Below are 21948 nucleotides of genomic sequence, written 5' to 3'. Positions count from 1 at the left end.
ATGTAGGCAAACACTGTTATGGAAGTGGGAAGGTCTCTTTACTACCATTGGAAAATCCACCTCCTGCATTGGTGGAGTTGTTGTGTGGTAATGATAATGCAAGTGAGGAATACAGAAAGAATATATGCTCTTATAATAATGTTTTGGCATTGTTTCATCGAGTGCTCACTTGGATAGTCAGTTCACTAGGGGAGGAGGAGTATTCAATTTTCGAATCCATGGTACCACCTATCATCGTGTTGGTTCTGTCATACCTGATGAAACCCGAGATGTGGCTCCTCGATTTTCTCAGCTTTATGTGTATGATACAGAGCATGAATTAGAGAATAGACTTCATGGGATGCCCTCTTTAAATCATAACATTGTCGAAAGGTTGCAAACAATGATGTATGTACATAATCCATACGCCCGTGCACTTCGTTCAATGAGAGAAATGTTGCTGTCAAGTCCACATGCTGATTTGAGAATGGTCATCATTGAAGCTTGATCAACCTCATGGCAATACTTGGTCCCTACAGGAAGTGAGGTAGCAATTATCATGTCGGGTTAAGGAGATGATTTTCATGTGGGGCATAGAGACATTCAAATAATGTCGCGCACAGGTGCTATAAAAAAAAATTCTAACTTGCATCGCTCATATATGCCTCTATTATATGTTCTTCTATTTCCTCAAGGAGAGGATGGTTTGCATGTTGGAATTCCACTCAATGGAAGGAATAGAGAAGGCTCAAATGAGGATGGTTTGCATGTTGGAATTCCACTCAATGGAAGGAATAGAGAAGGCTCAAATGAGGATCCAAAGACCGTAACTCAACGATAATATTATGCTTATAGACTGCAGATTATGGAAGATACAAATGCATGCCTTCTACGCAGTGGTCATCTTTTGCAACAGTACATTATTGATGCATATAGTAGCATGGAAGAATCTAGATTAGTATGGATATGTAATAACCAGAAAGTGTTGCATGCTGAAGTATACCAGGGTCTTGTTGCAGATATGGTTAATTTAAGCGATGGAGTTAATAGAGTCTCTGCAGGTATTGCTGGACGCAGGGTGGTACTGCCATTTACATATACTGGGGCCTAGATATATGCATGAATTGTACTAAGATTCAATGGCTATTGTTAGAAAGATGGGTAAACCTAACTTGTTTATCACCTTTACTTGCAATCCCAAGTGGGATGAAATAACCAATGCTTTATTGCCGGGTCAGGTTGACCCGGTCATCATTTTATGGGTTTGTAATGCTCGATGTATATTTATATGCCAAGTTTGGTGCTTTAGAAGCCTCTATATGGATATATATGGCAATCATGATGTGTTTATATATAAGGTTGGCAAGTTAAGGATGATGTATCATATATGTATGAGTGTAAACAATATCTATGGATACTATGGGTGCGTGCGCATACACAGATAAATATTTACATGTGTGTATGTGACATGCACACATGCATTCATAGACGCACACATACATACACATATCTTCCAGTTGTAGCATGTATGGTTTCAATGGATTACACGTACATGTTATACATACATACATTTTTATACGTGTGTGTGTAACTCGATGTGCCTAGCTTCTAAAAGGAAAGGAAGGGTGATTTTACACATATTTCTTTTGCTTATGACTACATGGAAAATGCTTCCTTGAAAATGCAAAATGCTTCCTACCCGTCGGAGACAGGTCGCGACACTAGTAGATAGAAGGCTTAAAACTTTTATAGTATATATATGCCCTAGCGATATGCCCCTTGCTCAATCTTTACCATTGGAGTCTAAAGAATAAAAACTTTTGCGATTCCAATGTCACCAAAAAAAAAAGAGTCCTCACATGAGTTTTTTTTTTCTTTTCGAGAGAAAAAGATAACTCTGTTAAGTAAATTAGACGTTTACATCACATAAGGCTAAGAGCATTTGTAAACGTGCTACCTAGTTGTAGCTCTTACCACCATCATTTGTATAACTTAGAGTTATGGGAAAAATGCCACCCACGTCTCAATTTTGAAAGGAAACCACATTATTTCATTTCATTTGAAGGTTGAAATTTGGACTAGCAATTTTTAAGGAATTTTTTATATAAAAAGAATGTAATTTTTCTTTACAAGAATGATTTCCTCTTTTTTTTTGGGGCCCACATGTCTATTATATGCAAGAGGTGTAGCCGATGCGAAAGGTTGGCAATGCCTATACTTACCTCACATGTCTATTATATGCAAGAGGTGTACCCCATGTGAAAGGTTGGGAGTGCTGCTTCTACTTATCTTGACTTAGTCCTCACATGCAAGAGCTGTACCCCATGTGAGAGGTTGGGAGTGCTGCTTATAATTGTCACTTTTGTTTGGAAAACTCATTAATAAACTAAGGATCTCCCACATTTTTACTTTTGCAAAGAGGTAAATTTTCTATTCTCAATTATTATTATTATTATTGCAAATTCCAATGCAGCTTGTATATTACTATATTAGACAGTCCTCACATGTGATATAAAAATTAGTGAGTCGTGGAAAATGACGTGTGATATAAATATTAGAGAGTTGTGGTCTTGACAAAGGCATCGCTTGTTTCATTGCTTGTATTTATGCAAGTCCTCCTCCTATCATCGTCAATACGACCTCTTGCCCTTCCTGGTCTTCCTGGTGTTCTCATTCGCGAGTGAGATTATCACTCTAATCCTCTTTGTGCTCTTACTGGTAGTTAACTATCTTCTGAAAGCCTGTTCATCAGTCAACTAGTGTTTCCTTCGATGCAAATGTAGCACTCGTTATGCTCTGAGCTTAATAATCCTCTATTAGTCAACTAATGGGCCTCCACTAATCCTCTCTTAAGATGTTAACCTTTCTTCCTTCGATGCAAATGTAGCATTCGTTAGTTAATATGCGCTTCCGAGGCTAATAATCCTCTAATTTGCTCCTACTTGTAGTTAACTATCGTCTGAAAGCGTGTTTATTAGCTGTCGACTAGTGGCCTTACTAATGCTCTTAAGATGTTTCCTTAGAAACAGTTAACCCCCTAAGTTTTAAGTGTAATTGTTGGTGGTGCTTACTTTTTATTCATTTCAACTTCACTTTGGTTAACTCTCTTTTTTTTTTTTTTCCTGCATTTCTCTCTTCTTTTTCTTGAGCAGGCAGGCACAACTTGAGCAAGAAGAGCCAAAGAGAAAACAGCCGCTTTTTCTTCATATATACCTAGTTGTGGGACAAAAGCGGAAAAATGGTGAAGAAATCAGAGCTGTATTTCAATGACAAGATCTTCCCCAAGAGGCTAGTCGATGTGGGGGCCACAGTGGAGAGCCAAGGTGGCTTCTACTTTGTGGTCCCTGCTGACTGGGACTTCCACGTCATCTCACACACGTGGACAGATAGCATCTCGACCTTGGCCACAGACTGCAAGGCCATCCTCACAGCCAATGGTTGGACAAAAGAAGCAGACCCACAAGGCCTAATCTACAACCAGGCGTTCACTAGATCCCAGTTTAGTGACAAATCCTACTACAAGGAGTTTGTAAATTTCCTCACAGCTCTCCAATCCGATGGGGTGAAGAGGGTGTGGTTTGATGCATTATGCATTAATCAGCTTGATGATGATGAGAAGGCCCAAGAGATGCTTCAAATGGGGGCTTATTATACCCTAAGCAAGGCTTGCTATGTGGCAACGCACGGAATCGGGTCCCCCAATGGGTTCAAAGTGTTGGACTCCAATCAGAAAATCCCACGTTGGTTTTCAAGAGTGTGGACTCTACAAGAGTCTATATTGCCAGGAAAACTATATTTTCTGGTGGAAAAATTTGAGGGCAATATCATAGAGTTCATTGAGGAGGAGCCCAGCTCACACCAAGAGGATAAAGCCTGGATTAATTGGGATAATAATGATGTTGTCAATGATAATAGATATGTTAGTGGGGCTGGAGATTATTCCAGAAGAAAAGTTGGGTCTTCTTCTGATCTCTACTTTTTGGGTGCCAAAGCTTACTTTGACATGATGGACACCCTCCTAGCTGTCCATGTCCATGGCCTTTCAGACCTGTCCCCCAAGCTCTTTGAAGACTTCTATGAAGCCTTTGGTGAGCTTGCAACGGGCGCCCAAAACATTGATTTGGAAACCCTGGTGAAGCAAATCAGGGTTAGGAACGCCTCGGTTGAGGAAGATAGAGTGTTGGGCATTCTGGGTCTCATTGGCTTCAGGGGTGAGCATGCATTGAAAGCGAATCAGACACTTGATATCCAGTTGGTGGGATTGGCCAAGATGCTGCTCAAAGAGAAGGATTTATGTCAGCTTATCATTAACTTGTGTGCTGCGGAGTATGAAGGCTATGAGGTAGCAGGCATATCATGGGCTCCTGACCTTAGGGCGGATCCAGATGTCAGCAGAGCCGAGTTTAGAAGGTACTTCCTTGACTATGCGATTGTGAGGGACTATGCTGCTGTGGTGACAAATGTGCAAGAGGATGGCAGCCTTGTCATGCAGGCTCAGATTGTGAAGGGCAAGCTAATCAAAACAGCTGATAAAAACGGGATTAGCTACCACCTGCAAGTGGGGCTTATGGCAATCAAGCTGCAGCATGATACTGATCTGGTTGATAATTTGCCCATCCATACACATTATGGTGAACATGAGCATGGGTGGCAAGGTGGGATGATGATAGCTGCACCGGGTATCCAGAAGCTGAAAGGCTATTATAATTCATCAGCCTTCCCAGTTACCGACATTTCTCTTGTGTTTTTGGGCCACGATGGGGATCCGCTTAAGCAGCATGCGACCACATGTGTGCTCATGGCATGCATTCCTGTTGGGGACCAAAAGCTCCACAAAGTTGGCACACTCCATCCCCACCCGAGCCTCACCGCACGTGCCCGGAAACTCTTCGTGTGCGAGGCTACTCAAGTTGTCATTGGTGGTGTTGGAGGCGACCTCACTCCTTACCTGGACCAAGAGTGCCAATCTCTCCTCAAAAGCTTCATCAAGTAGGTTATTTTCGTGTGAAGCGGTCCCTTTTTAATCGAAGGCAAAGTCTATTGCCAACATATTTGGGTTGTAATAAAAATGGTAGATTAATAAAAATAGTAGATTAATCAGGTTTGTAGGGAAGTTCAGGTTTTCCTTTGCTATATTTTAGTATTTTCGGGCATCTTTCAAGTTTATATATATATAATTATTATTGATCTCAAAAAAAAAAGTAGATTAGTCACTCATCAATTTTAAAAAAAAAAGTTTGTAATAAAGTATTTCCGATTTCCTAGGAATTTCACTATCCAACCTTAGTTTACCTTCAAAGTTCCTTTAACATGTTAATTATGCATTTTAAACTACCAACACTTTTATGAATTTGCCAACAAGGAAAAAAACTAGCTTTGACATTAAAATGAAAAGTACCAACTTATTTTTACCTTTATATATGGAATGGGCCAAAAACATTCTCTCTTTTTTTGGAGATCAGCATTGTGAGGTATTGATGAGCCTCGCAACATATTGCATTTGAGGGGCATTATTAGGTATTGATGAGTCTTACAAACCTTGTAGTTGAACATTGATGCATTATCGGATAACATAAGCTCATTGTACTTATTACGTATGCACTGTGTGAAGTGGTCCTAAGTCTATGTAAGGCAAGTCTATGGTTCATGTTTCCATTGATCCAAGTTTGTCATAAAATGGTCCATTCTTTATCGATCCAAGTTTGTAATAAAAGATTCTCGATTTTCTAGGTTTCTCACTCAAGAACACATCACATGTATCTAACCTTAGAGTTTGTTTACCTTCAAAGTTTCTTTAGCATGTTTATTATGCATTTAAAAGTACCAATGCCTTTACAGATTTGAGTGTTGACATTAAAAGAAGTATTGACACATTTACTTTTATGAGTGCACCAAAAAACATTCTTTTGACATTGTTACGTATTGATGACCCCTACAAAATCTTGTTGATGGGCATTGCACATTATTGGGACATAAGTGCAATATATTTATTATTGACCTATAATTATAAAACAAAGAAAAATTATGCATTCTCTAGTGATGAAGAAAACGACACAAAAGATCTTGAAATTTTACTAGTGAAGGTCTTTGACAAATACTTGTTGTGACACTATTTTCAAGCTTTACATACTCTTTTATGTTATTGTTGTCACATATTTAAAAAAATATTTCATGGACGATTTCAAGTCATCAACGATAGTGTCTTGGGATTCCAAAATTATAATTACAAGGTTTTTTAAATGTTTAATACATTAGAATTTGAACACAATACTCATGGATATACAAACATGCTTGATAAGTACCCATAAGATTGAGAACATCTTATATCAATTAACTAGCCAACTCGACCACAAATTTTGTAGCATAGTACACATATATAAGGTTTTGAATTGCCCAACAAGGCATGGGTTTGATTCCCTCTCACTACATGTGGTAAGGAAGGGGGTAGGATCTAACTAAGGTGTGCGCATAACAAACTTACAAAAAAAAAACACTGACTAGCTAGCTCTCACAACATAGAAAACAATGTTTGTAAACTTTCTCGGCATCCTTAATTACACGACTACAAATATCCATTGTGGAAAACTATGAAAATAGTGATTCTTACTACTACACATCTAGAGTAGATTTTATGCATGACTTCTTTTATTGTTCATGTGGTGGAGTTATATTAGCCCAATGCCAATGCCACTACACATCAATATGATAATAAACTACAAGAGGCATAGCCGTGTCCACAACTCCACTATAACAAAGGAATTTTGGAGTTTTAAATTTCACTTATGCGGCTATGTATGGAGTAGTCCACATCAAAAGCTTCATTAAAAAATACAAACATATATTGAGAGTAGTCCACATCAAGTTAAACAAGATGTTCATATTATATTACGAACGAATAAAGATGTACGAGGTTAAAATATTGTTTCAAAATAAATAAGCAAACTAAGATAATCTTTTGTAAGATTATGAGGATTATTTTCAAATTTAATCATGCTCCTCCTCATCATTGAACTCTTCACCTTCATCCTAACCACTTTCATTCTTCTCCTACATTACATAATGAAAAAGTATACACATTTAGTGCTAAAACATGCTCATATAAATCTTTAAAGAAATTTAACTACTCACCACATAGTTGTGCCGGGCTCTCTAGATGTCATCATCAATCCTCACAACTCCCTCTTGTTTTAAGCCACTCCCAAGTTTCGGCTTTAGTATGACATGTGTGATAACTATTCTCCTATTCACTTGGGATGCGACCATAACTATCATTTCCTACAATTATGAATATTTAGCAACACATAAGAAACCACATGTATAATAATACTAATCTGGTGATCAGAGCTACCTTTCCTCTGGGCCCACATTTTGCAACATTGTACTTCTCCAATTACAAATGGTGTGCCCCTTTTGTTGTGGAGACTGCTTTTCATCCTTGATCGCCTTCTTTCACTAAGCATTGAGAAAGCATGCCGCTTCCTTCCCTCACTCATCTCTTTATGCGTGACCTCTTGTTGTTATGATGTGGTCTCTAGCCTAGTGGGGTAAGTGAAATGCATGGGTAGGGGGATTATGATACCGCCCATGCATGCATTGGACAACATAGACAAATTCCTTGTGTCTATGTTCACCCATGGTTTAAAGGCATTCTTATATATTTGATCCACCTCGTGGCAAGCTATATTAAAACATCCTCCCCATATCATCTATAAAAGGGCCACCATCAATTCCCAAGGAATAATAAACAATATCATCCTCATGCTCCTCATCATCATGTCTAGGTAAAAGTACCACTCACTTGATCGAAAACAACCACCAAGGCACACCCCCCCTCCTCCACCACCTACTCACATTGCCACTTCTTGAGTTGTGAGATGAGAGACGGACCCACATGCATAAGATGATTGCACCAATGTGAGTGGGGTTTTGCAAAGGCAGTGGTAGGAGGTTTAGAGGGGGGCAAGGGTGTGTTAGGATGTTGGAGGAGTGGAGGGTAGAGGAGTCATGTTCACTAATTTGGGAACACTTGATCCTAGCATGATTGAGAGGAGAAGATGAAGAATAAATTTGTCTTACCAACTTACACCTGTAGCCACTCTTAGTAGAGCAACCCTATCTTGTCGGCTAGGGTCCTCAACCTTGCCTTCCCTATTATCACTACAAGGAAGCTTTGCAAATGGATGGTTAGCAAAAAGAGAGAGCAATGTGGAAAGCTCAAGCTCTACTCAATGCCTTGGTGATTGAGGGCATGGGGGATAAGGGAAGAGAAGGAGAGAGGCACCCACATAATCCTCAAGTAAGGAAGAAACAAAGAAAAGAGAGCATACAAGCACCAAAAAAAGAGAGCATACAGGCAAGCATCAATCATAACAACAAGAGAGACTCAAACTCAATTGTGAGAATGGAATTGCCTTTTCCTATTAGTCAAAATGTCTTATATACGAGACTTATATTTACAATGCCCAATTACCTAGTCTAGGCTAGGCAAATTTCTAGTCTAAGTATATTCTATCAACATTACATAGGTCATAAGATCAATGTTGACTATCTTCTGGCATTTAGCAAGTTGTAACCTAAGAGATTTCCCATAATCATTTACATGAAGTGCATTGCATGGTACAAAAAAGTATGGCTTGAAAATGTTGCACGTTTGGAGTAATGTTAGCCGATATGGTTACATACCCCTTCTCTAATCACGGTTCCATCCTCGAAATTGATAGTAAGATTAATGGGAGGAGGCAATGGTAGACGCTATTGAAGTTCTAGTTGAAGTTGAATGGGAACTTTGTATACTAGGTGGTGTGGTGGAAAGATTTTTAGGATGTCTAGAAAGTGGTCTCGAACATATCTTTTAGCCCCTAAGCCTTGCATCCATTAGACTCACTTGTAGTAGTCAAGTACCTATTAAAAAGAGGCTTTTGTTGATGTGGAAGACTAGGCCTTCGGGATCTTCATTAAAAGGATGCCAATCTGGAAACTCCATAAAAAGGACAATGATGAGGTAAAAGAAGTGAATGGTGATGATGATATCAAGATCGGGCACTTCGCCTAATCTTGGATGAACTTGTGCATGGTATAAAATCATCTAGGCCTTGTTAAGAAGGATGGGTGTGGCCGAGGTGGAGGTATCCATGGAAAGTTGAATTGGAGATTTGGGTTTTTCTCTAGCTCCTTGTCAAAGAGATCTGAGGCCCATCGTTGTTTGATGGTAAAATAGATGGGACTAATGCAGAGGTACCTATGAGCATAATAGTATTCTTTCCAAAACTTTTACTAGAGAAGGTTACTTGAGATATCGAGCTCGACTAGTGCTATGGATATTGATGACCCGCCTAGGTGATAGCTTCCGTGCTTATGCCACTGGCATGGTTGGTGAGATTATGGTTTATATGCAGCTAGTGGATGTCAAGATTTGTGAAAGCGAGTTTGGAGTTCTAGAGTTATGGCATAGTTATAGCACCAACTCATATAGTCGAGTTCACACTATGGACCGAACATTATATATTATTGTAGGAGATTACTTTCTCTTATATTATGGACTCTTATCTTTTTAGTTATATGGTTGTGGAGAAGAGAAGAAGATAGAAAAAAATTCAGCCATCCATCTCTTTCTTGTGTCTTGCTCTCTCTTGTGTGTATATGTTTGCTTGCAAAAAACTCAAGCTCTCCCTTCCCCTGCATTCTCTTTATCGTATCAAAGCTCTATTCTTTGTGACAGCTAAGGAGGCAAGCAAGAGGCAAGAAAAAACCAAGCAAGAAGGCGGTACACGGGTAAGAGCATCATCATCTCTTCTCCTTATTATTTAGCTACGACATCCCCTGGGTAACTCCAGGAGCTACACATCTCTAATTGAGGAGCTGTATTCAAAGGCTTGGAGGTTCCTCAAAGGTGCACAATACTTTCTACTGTAGTGCAATTTTGCAGCCAAAATTTCATTTCGAATACGTTTCGGTCTTCGTTTAATCACTACAAGGTGTTTCGACAGTTTCGGGAAGTTTTGGTTTGAGAATTGTCTCTAGTCAAAATCTAGTTATTGCAGTGCATTTTGGGAGTGCAAACAATGTTTGCACATGTTTTATTGATCTTGAGTGTATGTACATGTACTCTGGTCACATATGGTAACATAAATGTTGTGCTGAAGTACCGCTGCAAAAGTCACAGAAGATACTGATGTGTTAAAGGTTGCATACAGAAATTATCTGTTTGTAGGTTTCTGGTTGTTTTGCAGGTAAACATGTTTGATAGACTTAATCAAATTATTAATGAGAAAATAGACAAGAATAATTTCCATGCTTGGAAGTTGAGAATGACTGATTTCTTGATGGGTAAAGGATTTTAGGACTACGTCAAAGGAGACAATGAGGAGCCTCCAGAGTTGTCTAAAGAGAATGCTACTCCAATTTATATATAAAGGCATAATGTCCACCCTTTAGTTCTATGAGGACACCTAGACGCTAGTGTGCCATCCTAGTGAATTGGTATCGTGGGTGACCCCACATTATACCTTGTGTTATTGGCATAGCTTGAGACCATGCTTGACGGCGGGTGTATGTTGTTGAGGTGTAACAAGTAGTGCCATGCTTGACTATATTGTGGTCAAAGTAAAACAAGTCGACTATGCTAGTAGACAACTGCACACGGTCGAAGCATAACAAGTGGTTTATGCAATTGATGTGCCATGCTAATTGAAAGTGTAACAACTGGCAATAAACACCATGCTAAATGATGTGTATAGTTATACTCTCATCGTAGTGAAACAAATGGTAAGTGTATGTTGTGTTTATGCCTGTCAATGTTTCATATTGGGATTAATTGTAGAGAAGGGAAAAAGAATTGACACAACTAATGTGCTTACTAGTGTTTGCTCACTTTCACAGATTTAAAATCCTCGTTGAGAAGGAAAAAGGTATACAAATAAAATGGATGAGATCAGATGGTGGGGGAGAGTATTTCTCCAATGAGTTCAGTGATTTCTTGAGAAAGCAGGTACTCAAGAGACAGTTTACATGTAGGTATACTCCGCAAACAGAATGGTGTTGTAGAAAGAAAAAATAGGCACATTGTAGAAGTGGCACGTGCCATGATGTCTGACTCGAGAATATGCCAGTGCAGCTGCCGTGTACATTATCAATAGAACCCCCATTGCAATTGTTCATGATATGCTGCTGAACAAAAGTTTATAGACATAAAATCATATATGTATTACTTAAAAGTGTTTGGGTGTATTTCATATGTGCATATACTTGATGAAGTGAGAACTCGTGTTGGTAGCTGAGTCTTCTCATGGCATCGATCTTGGTATAGCACCAAGCTCTCCTTGTTGGCAATGTGCGAGCTTGGTCTCACGTCAGCATGGTGCACCGTTTGTGAGAGCCCGCACTCCTTATTATCACAATGGGAAAGAAGAAAAAGAAAAAAAAGTGTGAAATTTTTCTAGACAAGGATCATAGAACTAAAGCATGTCGATATATGTGTGAGCCTTGTAAGGGAGAGAAATTAGATCATTTTTTCCATGCATCCTCGTCTAAGAAACTTGATAAAGCTAGAGATAAACTATTAGAGTTCTGGGTGACAAATTGGATGATGCATATGATCATCATGAGAGGGGTAAACATAGATCATGTTCTAGTCAGAGGAAGATAGCTTTATTACAATCAATAGTGGAAGATAAACTATTAGAGTTCTGGGTGACAAATTGGATGATGCATATGATCATCATGAGAGGGGTAAACATAGATCATGTTCTAGTCAGAGGAAGATAGCTTTATTACAATCAATAGTGGAAGATAAACTATTAGAGTTCTGGGTGACAAATTGGATGATGCATATGATCATCATGAAAGGGGTAAACATAGATCATGTTCTAGTCAGAGGAAGATAGCTTTATTACAATCAATAGAGTAAAGGCATTAGAGAAGGCTTATGAGAGTGACTAAAATTTAGATGATAGTAATGATGATATTGACCTTGCTTGCCATGATGTTGGGATGGATATGGTAGAGGTTGAGCATGCATGGGAGAACTAGGAGGCCGGAAGAGTCAGGTGGTGTTTTTGGATGACCCTAGCTTCTCATCAAATTTACCCCATGGTTTGGTGGATGGTCAAGGTTCTCATGATGATGTGCACATTAGGGAGCCTCTTGTGGCAATGGCACCACAAGGTTTTTTTGGCGGTCCAGCTTATGGAGAAGAGACCAAGGCTGGCAGGGTTTGTATCCAGATGAGGATGCGAATTTATCTGAACTCACCTCGTGAGGTTACTTCCCATTCTTAAGCATGGATTATTATAGATTTCTGATGCCGAGCTACTATCAGTATAGTGTCTAATCCCAACCATGGCATACGTAAGCTTGGCAGAGCAGGGCAAAGCTAGTGGTTAGGCAAACGCCCCATTGTTTGAGGTTGTTGATATTCGCATGGAGAGGAACAAGGTGAGTGATTTATTTTCAATTGTGGTGGAGAGTCTACTTCCCCTTATGCTGCAATGTATGCTGTGCTTCATGATGATGTTGATCTTATATGTGATGGGGTGATTCACATGTTTGTACTATTCTTGATGTTCCATTGGATGGAGAGTGTTCTCCTATGGATGATGCTAGAGGACTTCCAGTAAGCTGGTCTATCAAGCACCTTCTGTCGTTAATGTGAGAAGCCACAGTGGTCTTCTCCTCTTTCTCCAATCTGTACAATTTCTTCCTTAATAAGAGACAAGACGCAGCATTGACTTCACCAAAAATTGATCTTAACCTTAACCAAGCATCATTAGAGGTAGTGGAGGAACTCACTTGATGTATTTGGTTATCACTTAAGCCATTGATGATGTGTGAGAGGGATTTTGCATCATTAGAGGTAGTGGAGGAACTCACTTGATGTATTTGGTTATCACTTAAGCCATTGATGATGTGTGAGAGGGATTTTGCATCATTGCTCTCCCATTTTGTATATCAAGATTCCTCACATATGGTTTCCTTTCAATCCCATTCAAAATGGGTTCAAAATTCCCAAGAGCTCTCTATCTGTCAAAGCCATTTGCATCTTGATGGCCCAAGTGTGATACTTACATCCATCAAATCTATCTCCCTTTGTAAACTATACATTCCCTCTCCTGATTGTTATAGATGAGGGTTTGTACAACAAGAGTTATACTCAAAAAAATAGCCAATGCTAAAGCTTCAAATGCTAGAAACCACCCTCCCCATATAAATGCATGTTCATACCCAGGAATTTTGAGAAACCTAATTTCCTTTGTTGCGTGCCTGGTAATAATGGGGTTTCCTGCTCACTTAAGGTTTGGTTTTTTAATTTTTGGCTTGATGTGGTTAGGGCTTGTGGTGCTTGATTCACATGAAGATGCCATGCATCTTTGCTTGACAAAATAAACTTGTGACCACTCAAGATGATGTCTGGACACACTTAAAAAGGGGATAATGTCCTTTATACACTAGGAGTTGTACAAGGCTTGATATTACTCAAAAATGTAAAAATAATGGATTTCACACCCCTGCACAACACGACTAAATGATTTTGATCAAGTAAATCCCTAAAAGAATACACAAGACACCTTTATCCACCTTTATCCACCTTTAATGAAGAAGCTAAAAAGTTCAAAGTGTCAACACAAGCTGTGAATCAGCCTTAAATAGTATCAACTCAACCAATCATGGTTGAATTGAAATTTGAGAATCGCCACTTACAGTAGATTCCCAAGGGCCAATTTGCGTAGTCTCTATACACGCCAAAAGTCACCACTAAATGAGTCTTAATAAGCCTATTTGTTGCTATCATGCACAACCAGACTCTAGCTCACCAAAAAACCATATTACAAAGCTGATTGCTACATCATTTGCAGGAAACTGGGGCTTAGAAGAAGGCGAACACACAGGCATAATCAATGTAGCATGGAGAAGGCATTGAAATGCTCAGCATCTCACAATAACTTTTCTACCAATTTGCAAGGCTTGGAGACTCCACTATGATGCCCATAAAGGAGAAGCACACTGGTAATCATGCATAACTATTGGTTATCTGACTCACATCACGCAAAAGTTTTTGCTCAAGCACCAGATTGCTTATGGTCACTGCGGCTACCTATTACAACTCACACAGAGAAGAGGTTGTGCCTATTGAAATGTGATGGCTAGCCTTAATCATATAGAAAAGTAGCCATTAGTAATTACAAGATAGAGTGCAACTCTTACAGATCTACCACTCACACAGAGTTTCTTCACATAGATTGACTCTTTCTCTCTCTTGCACTAAGACTCTCTTTCTCTTTCACACACATAGAGTTAGATAGGCTTTTACTCTCACTACATTGTGCAAAGCCACTTAGATTCACAAATGCTCCCTCTCCCATTATGACAAGGAACACTTCCAAGAAGGGGAGCTCTGATACCGTGTTGCCCATAATACTTAGATTCACAAATGCTTCCTCTCCCATTATGACAAGGAACACTTCCAAGAAGGGGAGCTCTGATACCGTGTTGCCCATAATACTTAGATTCACAAATGCTTCCTCTCCCATTATGACAAGGAGCACAAAGAAGTTGCCCATAACACTAAGATTCACAAATGCTCCCTCTCTCATTATGACAAGGAACACTCCCAACAAGAAGGGGGGCACTGATACCATGTGGAAAGATTAGGAAGCTTTACACATCAAGCAAGATCTTAACCCAATCTTAAATCTACTTGGTTTAGCAACATTGAATCATAAATCCAAATAAACAATAAAGTAAACCAACAATTGATCATGCTTAAGCAATAGCTTATGAGACCAAGCATAGATGTCTTATCTCTAGCACAAGATGCAACATGAGAGTGAAACAAAACTTGCACAAAGAATAGACATATGACAAGAGTGTTGGTACCACAAAGGTTCACTACTATTACTCTCCACACAAAGGAGTCCGCCACATAGGATACAATAAGAAGTGTCTACCCACATAGGGCAAGGGGCTATTTATACACCCGAAGAGAAGAAGGTGCCTAGAGCAAGTTGATATTCCACTTGTATTAGTGGGCGTAGTCCACATACTACTTGAGTTCCTAATGTTACCCAAGTAAACTATGATTAATAAAATCATAGTCTAAGGTTTCCAAGTATTAAATCCACCATCCTAAGGTAGTGTGCTTTACAACTAATGTCATCTTTCAACATGTTGTAGAAGAATCATATCATGTGCATTCTGAACACTTGTTGCATATCTCTAATGGAGAACTACCAATCAGAATGGAGGAGGAACTACTCGATTCCCCACTATTCAAACTCAACATTGCTCCAAAATGGGCTGAAGAGATAGGCTAATGGTCTTCCCTAAGAGAGACCCCTTAATTAGACAGAGCACAATGCCTTATTAAAAAAGTAGCCCCCCCTCCCAGTCATTTGTGTGGGGAAACTGTATAATTGGGTCTCCACTTGAATTAGTAGATTTGGGTCTTACTCCCATAAGTAAGTGATAAAGGGACTCACTTCATCAATGATGTGTCAAGTTCCTATTGAGAAAATTCATGGTAATACATTGCAAATCTTCACCCTACTATCCCCAGGCTAATGACCATGCTGAAAGGACCAATAAGATTATATGTGCTATCCTAACTAAGCCATCCACACCACACCTTTCAACTTGAGATGTAGAATAAATATCATTATGCTCATGGAATTCTTAATACTAAGCTTAAGAATTTCCACAGGAAAGGTTGATAGGAAATATCCTGATTGAGTGATCAATTATTCGAGATTGAAAGCTTAAGAGAAGCTAGAGTACATGTTGTCCCTATGGAATGATCATTGACGAAAAGTCATAGCATAAGAAATGGTTTGATGATTAGCTCAAAATAAAAGAAATACAAGTCGGGTATATGGTTCTCATGTACAACACCAAGAACAAAAGCACAAGCTAAAGTCAAAGGAATGGGACCATTTCTAGTGTGTAAACTCATCCCTCGAGGATTTGCCCGCAGCATCAAATCACGTCATGGTGTGGAGGTAACAAGATTATTCAACAGTAGCAAACTTAGATGCTACTATGGTCCTTTAACCGTAAATGCTTTGGAGGCCATTCACCAAAATAAAGAAAATAAAATAAAAGAGGCTGAGAGGCCAGTGATGAGATAGGCAAGACAAGCTACATAACCCACCACATCTTCATTAACATGGCCCAAGTCATTGACCTAAAAGAGGAAGACTGGGAGGTGAAGCCAAATTGGCTATACATGATCACAAAAATTGGTCTAGAACAAAAGTTAGTGCTCCTGGACATGGGAGCCAGCCATAATTTAATGCCTCATGGCGACTTGGTGCACTCTATAACAACTAGCATTAACCCCCACAATAGCACGAGTGGAAGGAGTGAACTCAATACAAATCACATTAGTGCATGCTACAACAACCATCATTAATCCCCACAAAAGAGTGGAAGCTTTATGTCATGCCTCTATAGGTACCATGCACAAAGAAGTACTTGGATGAGGATGGATGGAGCATAATCAATGCCAAATCGATCAGGTGTCAAGAACGAATACCTTGATGGTGGCAGAAGAAGAGCCCATGTCTTGTAAAGCCTCAACACAAAATACCCATTCTCCTAATAAAACGTGTTCAATCTAATCAAGCCCAGCAAAGGGAACCCTTACTCCAACCACACCACTGAAGAAGAGGCTAATTCTTTACTTGCTCATAGGGGTAAGTAACCAAGTTCCATTAAATAGAACCCTTACTCCAACCATACCACTGAAGAATAGGTCGACGAATATTTACTTACCCATAGGGGTAAGTAACTAAGTTCCATCAAAATCTTCACCCACACTAGATCAACCCTCACCCACACTATTTAATTACCCATAGGGGTAAGTTCCATCAAAATCCTCACCCACACTAGATCAACTCTCACCCAATCGTCATCTCTAACCCCCTCAAAGCTCTAATCTTCCACTACTGAGATTGTGCTCACTCAACGGAAGCATAGGTAGTGCAAAACATAGGAGTATATGGTCCCAATATATAATGTCTTAAACAAGGGTCTGCTCTCTGCAAAGGTGGGTACAAACATCCCTCTTTTGTGAACAAGGTACAACATAGAAGTCAAATTGTGTTTTCACAAGAAGCATGTATAAACATAACCACACAATAGAATCCAGGTACATAACAAGTTACCCCCCATCAATGTGGTCTACAAGGACTCAACAACACTGGCTGCCCACTTTTTTTGGCTTACCTTGCCAACCCCCCACAAAAAATTTTAGGAAGAGAAAAAAAATACTTCACATCACGGTTCACAAATTTCTTAACGAATCGTGTGTTAGCAAAGGGGGATCATCTGTGATACATCCTTTTTCATCATAGAATGCGTCTTGAAGGCCTCTTTCTCTTGTACTAGGACATGACCTTTCTCTAGGTCCAACCACCATGGACAATTATCCAACTCTAAATGGCTAAAAGAATGGAAATTCGGGTGGTAAATGGTGGTTTCCCCATTAGCCTGGAGATCCACTTCCTTCCCCACATAGGCAAACCACCCAAAAGCTGGCTCTCCTTCAAACTAAGCAAATATCTTTTGAAAAAACATTGCAATGAACCCATAACTTACCAAAACATAATCAATATACAAATTATGCCAAGTGGAATCCAGTAAAAGAGGCTAGATTTTCTGTACCTAAACACTAGACGCCAAGCCACCATCTGCATCATATCCACCTTCTTAAGAGCCTTCACCTCTTTGTCTCTTGAATGAACCTCAATCATTCTTACCAATGGGAACATGTATCTCCATGCTTCTATCTTCACCTCCTCATAGTAATCTTGGAATGTATAATCAGATGGCAACACAATGCCCTCCAGGATGGACACATAGTCGACTAAAATCTCCAAAGAACATTTTTGGAATTTGTCGAGAACAAGTTCTCTAAAAAGACTTAACAACCACAAATAAGATTGTAGAACTAAACATGTGCCTCACATGTTACAAAATGTTGGATGAGGAGTGTGAGAGCCCAGGTTTTACCTTGCTTCCAGAGCAAGAAAACTCAAAGAATTGGATGCACGTCCTTGCAACCATGGACATCCTCCCAACTAGAATGGGCACAAGATATGATAGTAGATGGCAAGGAAATTGCTTCGATATATATGTTGAGCATATAGAAATGCAATGTATGCAAAAATTTAAAGGTGATGTATCCACCAAACTAAAAGGTCACCGTGTTAGCTTAGGTCCCAAAGAGAAGATTTATATCTCTTCCATGTAGGGAATGAAGTCCATTAGCTTTGATACATCAAGGCCATAGACTTTTACCACCAATGTAAATTTTTTAGTTCCTAGTAAAAATTATACCACCCCCACAGAGAGAGAGAGAGAGAGAGAGAGAGAGAGAGAGAGAGAGAGGAACCTTTAGGTTTGGAAGAATCTAAAAAAATCTCACTCCACAATAAGAAGAGCAATAAATAAGGCCTAGCAAAGGCTAAAAAAGAAGCTAATCATATTCTACAAGAGAATGCATGTACGGAAGATCTTAAGAGAGGCAGATTCTTGAGAACTTTAAAATGTATAATGTGGGTGGCTGCTTTGTACATTTTGAGAAGGCAAAGAGGACCCCTCATGGAAATTTGGGAACTTCTTCAATAAACCAGTTGAAGTTAAGGAGGCCAACCTAGCGTGGGACCTGACGAAGATCCGAAACCACTATAAATTGGGAAAGGCCTAGCTCCATAGGAAGAAAAGGACCTAATCGACCTACTCACAAAGTTCTAAGAATACTTCACTTAGAAATACACTGACATGAAGGGTGTACCTCTAGAAGTGCTATTCCTATTAATGAAGGAGCAAAGCCATCAAGGCACAGTGCTTATCAGATGAATATGAAATACTCCAAGATGGTCAAGGATGAAATTGACAAACTCATCATTTATGAGATAGAGCATACAGAAATGGCTATCCCCAATAGTCATAGTACCTAAGAAAAATCAAAACATCTAGGTTTATGTTAGCCTTAAAAAGGGTAATACTACCACGATAAAAGATCACTACCCATAGCCATTCAGTGAGTATATGTTGGAAACGAGTAGCAGTCAAGGAGACCTATAGCTTCCTTGATGGGTTTTCAAGCTATAAAAGAGTGGAGATAGACCCAAACGATCAACCTAAGACACCACTTGTTGTTGCCATGGAATGGGCACTTTATGCCATTTGGTCTCCCAACACTCTAGGCATTTTCTAAAAGCTCGAGTACATAGTATAGAAGGAATGCAATAGGGAGTTTCTTAAGGTTTTCATTGATGACCTTTGCATCAATTCCAAATGGAAAGAACATCTTTGGTACCTAAGGAAGGTGCTTGAGAAATGCAGATTGTACTGAATATCCCTTAACCCAATTAAATGCAAATTCTAGGTGAGACATGGGGTATTACTTGGCCACATCATTTTTTAGCATGGCATTTCAACAAACGATGGCAAGTTGAGACTTATTCTTAAGCTCCCACCACCCATAAACTTTAAGGTTGTGTCCAAAAATTCATGGGACATGTCGATTACTATCTATAGAAGATTCATAATGTTAAATGCCAACATAGCAAGACCCTTGTGTGTATAGAGCCTACTTGTCATCTTTGAAGATTGTGTCCAAAAATTCATGGGACATGTCGATTACTATCTATAGAAGATTCATAATGTTAAATGCCAACATAGCAAGACCCTTGTGTGTATAGAGCCTACTTGTCATCTTTGAATGGATAAATGGGTGTCAAAAAGCCTATGACACTCTCAAGAATGCCTTAGCAAGTGTACCAATCCTAAGACTCCCAACTGGGATATAAGGCCTTAGCAAGTGCACGAATCCTAAGATCTCCCCATTGGGATATTATCTTCCACATTGATGCTTTGACCTTTGCAATTGGGTGCATATTGGCACAACCAGGAGAGTATAACATGGATTTCCATGTTAGCCTCCATCAATTGAATGATGCTAAATAGAACTACACCAACACAAAAAGAGAAGGGCTTTCCATGATCTATGCAGTAGTAAAGAAGTACCACCATTACCTTTTGGCAAACAAATTCATGTTTTTTATAGATCATCAAGCACTTCTTTATGTGTTCAATAAGCCTTGTGCTATGGGAATTATAACCCAATGGATTTAGATTTTACTAGAGTTTGATTTCACTATGACTGTTGTGTGGGAATATTAGGAAGCTTTACACATCAAGCAAGATCTTAACCCAATCTTAAATCTACTTGGTTTAGCAATGAATCATAAATCCAAATAAACAATAAAGTAAACCAAAAATTGATCACTCTTAAGTAATAGCTTATGAGACCAAGCATCGATGGCTTGTCTCTAGCACAAGATGCTACATGAGAGTGAAACAAAACTTGCACAAATAATAGACATATGACAAGAGTGTTGGCACCATAAATGTTCACTACTATTGCTCTCCACAAAGGAGTCCACCACATAGGATACAATAAGAAGTGTCCACCTACACCTAGAGAGAAGAAGATGCCTAGAGAAAGTTTCTATGCCACTTGCATCCACTTGCCATGCCTAGTGGACCTAGTCAACATATTACTTGAATTCCTATTGTTACCCAAGTAAACTATGATTAATAAAATCATAGTCTAAGGTCAGCAAGTATTAAATCCACCATCCTAAGGTAGTGTACCTAGAGAGAAGAAGATGCCTAGAGAAAGTTTCTATGCCACTTGCATCCACTTGCCATGCCTAGTGGACCTAGTCAACATATTACTTGAATTCCTATTGTTTCCCAAGTAAACTATGATTAATAAAATCATAGTCTAAGGTCAGCAAGTATTAAATCCACCATCCTAAGGTAGTGTGCCTACAACTAATGTAGATCACATCTTTCAACACCCTATCTTGATCTACATACATACCTTGAAGGAGACCAAGATACTCACACAAAGTGAAAAAATATAGATAAGTTGCCCACTGGCTATCACAAAAAATAACTTAACCCACTGGCTAATACAAAAGGCCTTAGGCCCATTTCTAGAACAAGCTGTCTACAAGGTTTGCTTCATGCCTTGTAGTTTCTTCCTTCTTGCATTTAGCTTAATTTACCTCATCCCTCTTCTTCTTATAGCAATCCTTGATTACATGGCCCTTTTTTTGTAGTAGAAACAAGACCTTGGAGTCGAACTTTTTCCTTCAAGACCATCCATTACCAAAATAGTTTCATTTGTGTGTTGAGGGGTTGTTGTATCATTGGCAGGAGAAGTAGTTGAAGTAGAGGCTTTCCCTCCTAATCTTGTCTCCTCTAGAATGAGTGAAGACGGCACTGTGACAAGGTTTAGATTGGGTCAATTTGAAATGACACTTACACATTGCTCATATGCTACAGGCATACTTGCAAGCAAACTAAAAATAATTTTTTCTTCTTGAACTACCACACCAGCTCCCAGTAAGCTGGTCTATTAGGCATGTGAAGAGAAGCCACTGTGGTCTTCTCCTCTTTCTTCTTGAACTACCACACCAGCTCCCAGTAAGCTGGTCTATTAGGCATGTGAAGAGAAGCCACTGTGGTCTATTAGGCATGTGAAGAGAAGCCACTGTGGTCTTCTCCTCTTTCTCCAATCTCTACAATTTCTTCCTTAAGAAGAGACAAGATGCAACATTGACTTTGTTGGAATCAGGGTTAGGGTTGCAACAATGCACACACACAAGATAGAGGAGCTTGAGAGCACACAAACTCACTAGATTAGAATCAACAAATGTGTGCCAGATACAAAAAGATAAGTACACACCCCAAAATGAGTAGATAAGAGGGTGTACATACGCACGGGGGAAAAAACCTCCTAGTGAGGGAAAAAGTGCCCCGCCCCCGGCGGTCCTAAGTGTTGGGGTAAAGGCGTTATGCCCACCCTTATAGTGTGTACAAGCCCATAAGTTATAGTACATAGTACACTTAGTACTTTTAATGTACTAAGTGCACTATGTGTACTAGTGCTGTGGATAA

General features: G+C 39.3%; 1 protein-coding gene across 2 annotated transcripts; it reads left to right on the top strand.

Annotated features, from left to right (window-relative positions):
• The first annotated feature begins 2572 nt into the window (after nt 1–2572).
• Nucleotides 2573–5102, top strand: LOC147627855 (uncharacterized). 2 transcript variants are annotated; one of them, XM_086814830.1, is made up of 2 exons: nt 2573–2697; nt 3132–5102. In XM_086814830.1, the coding sequence occupies exon 2, from the start codon at nt 3218–3220 to the stop codon at nt 4970–4972; it is 1755 nt and encodes a 584-aa protein (XP_086670956.1). In that variant the 5' UTR covers nt 2573–2697; nt 3132–3217; the 3' UTR covers nt 4973–5102. The 2 variants fall into 2 exon arrangements, with proteins under 2 accessions (XP_086670956.1, XP_086670957.1); XM_086814831.1 differs by having other exon boundaries at nt 2581–2659.
• The last annotated feature ends 16846 nt before the right edge of the window (nt 5103–21948 follow it).

Source organism: Cibotium barometz, chromosome 20 (assembly GCF_041138505.1).
Source record: "Cibotium barometz isolate CiBa-2024 chromosome 20, ASM4113850v1, whole genome shotgun sequence".
Classification (NCBI taxonomy): domain Eukaryota; kingdom Viridiplantae; phylum Streptophyta; class Polypodiopsida; order Cyatheales; family Cibotiaceae; genus Cibotium; species Cibotium barometz.
Note: the sequence above shows the minus strand (reverse complement) of the source record. Positions and strands in the feature narration are given on the sequence as shown.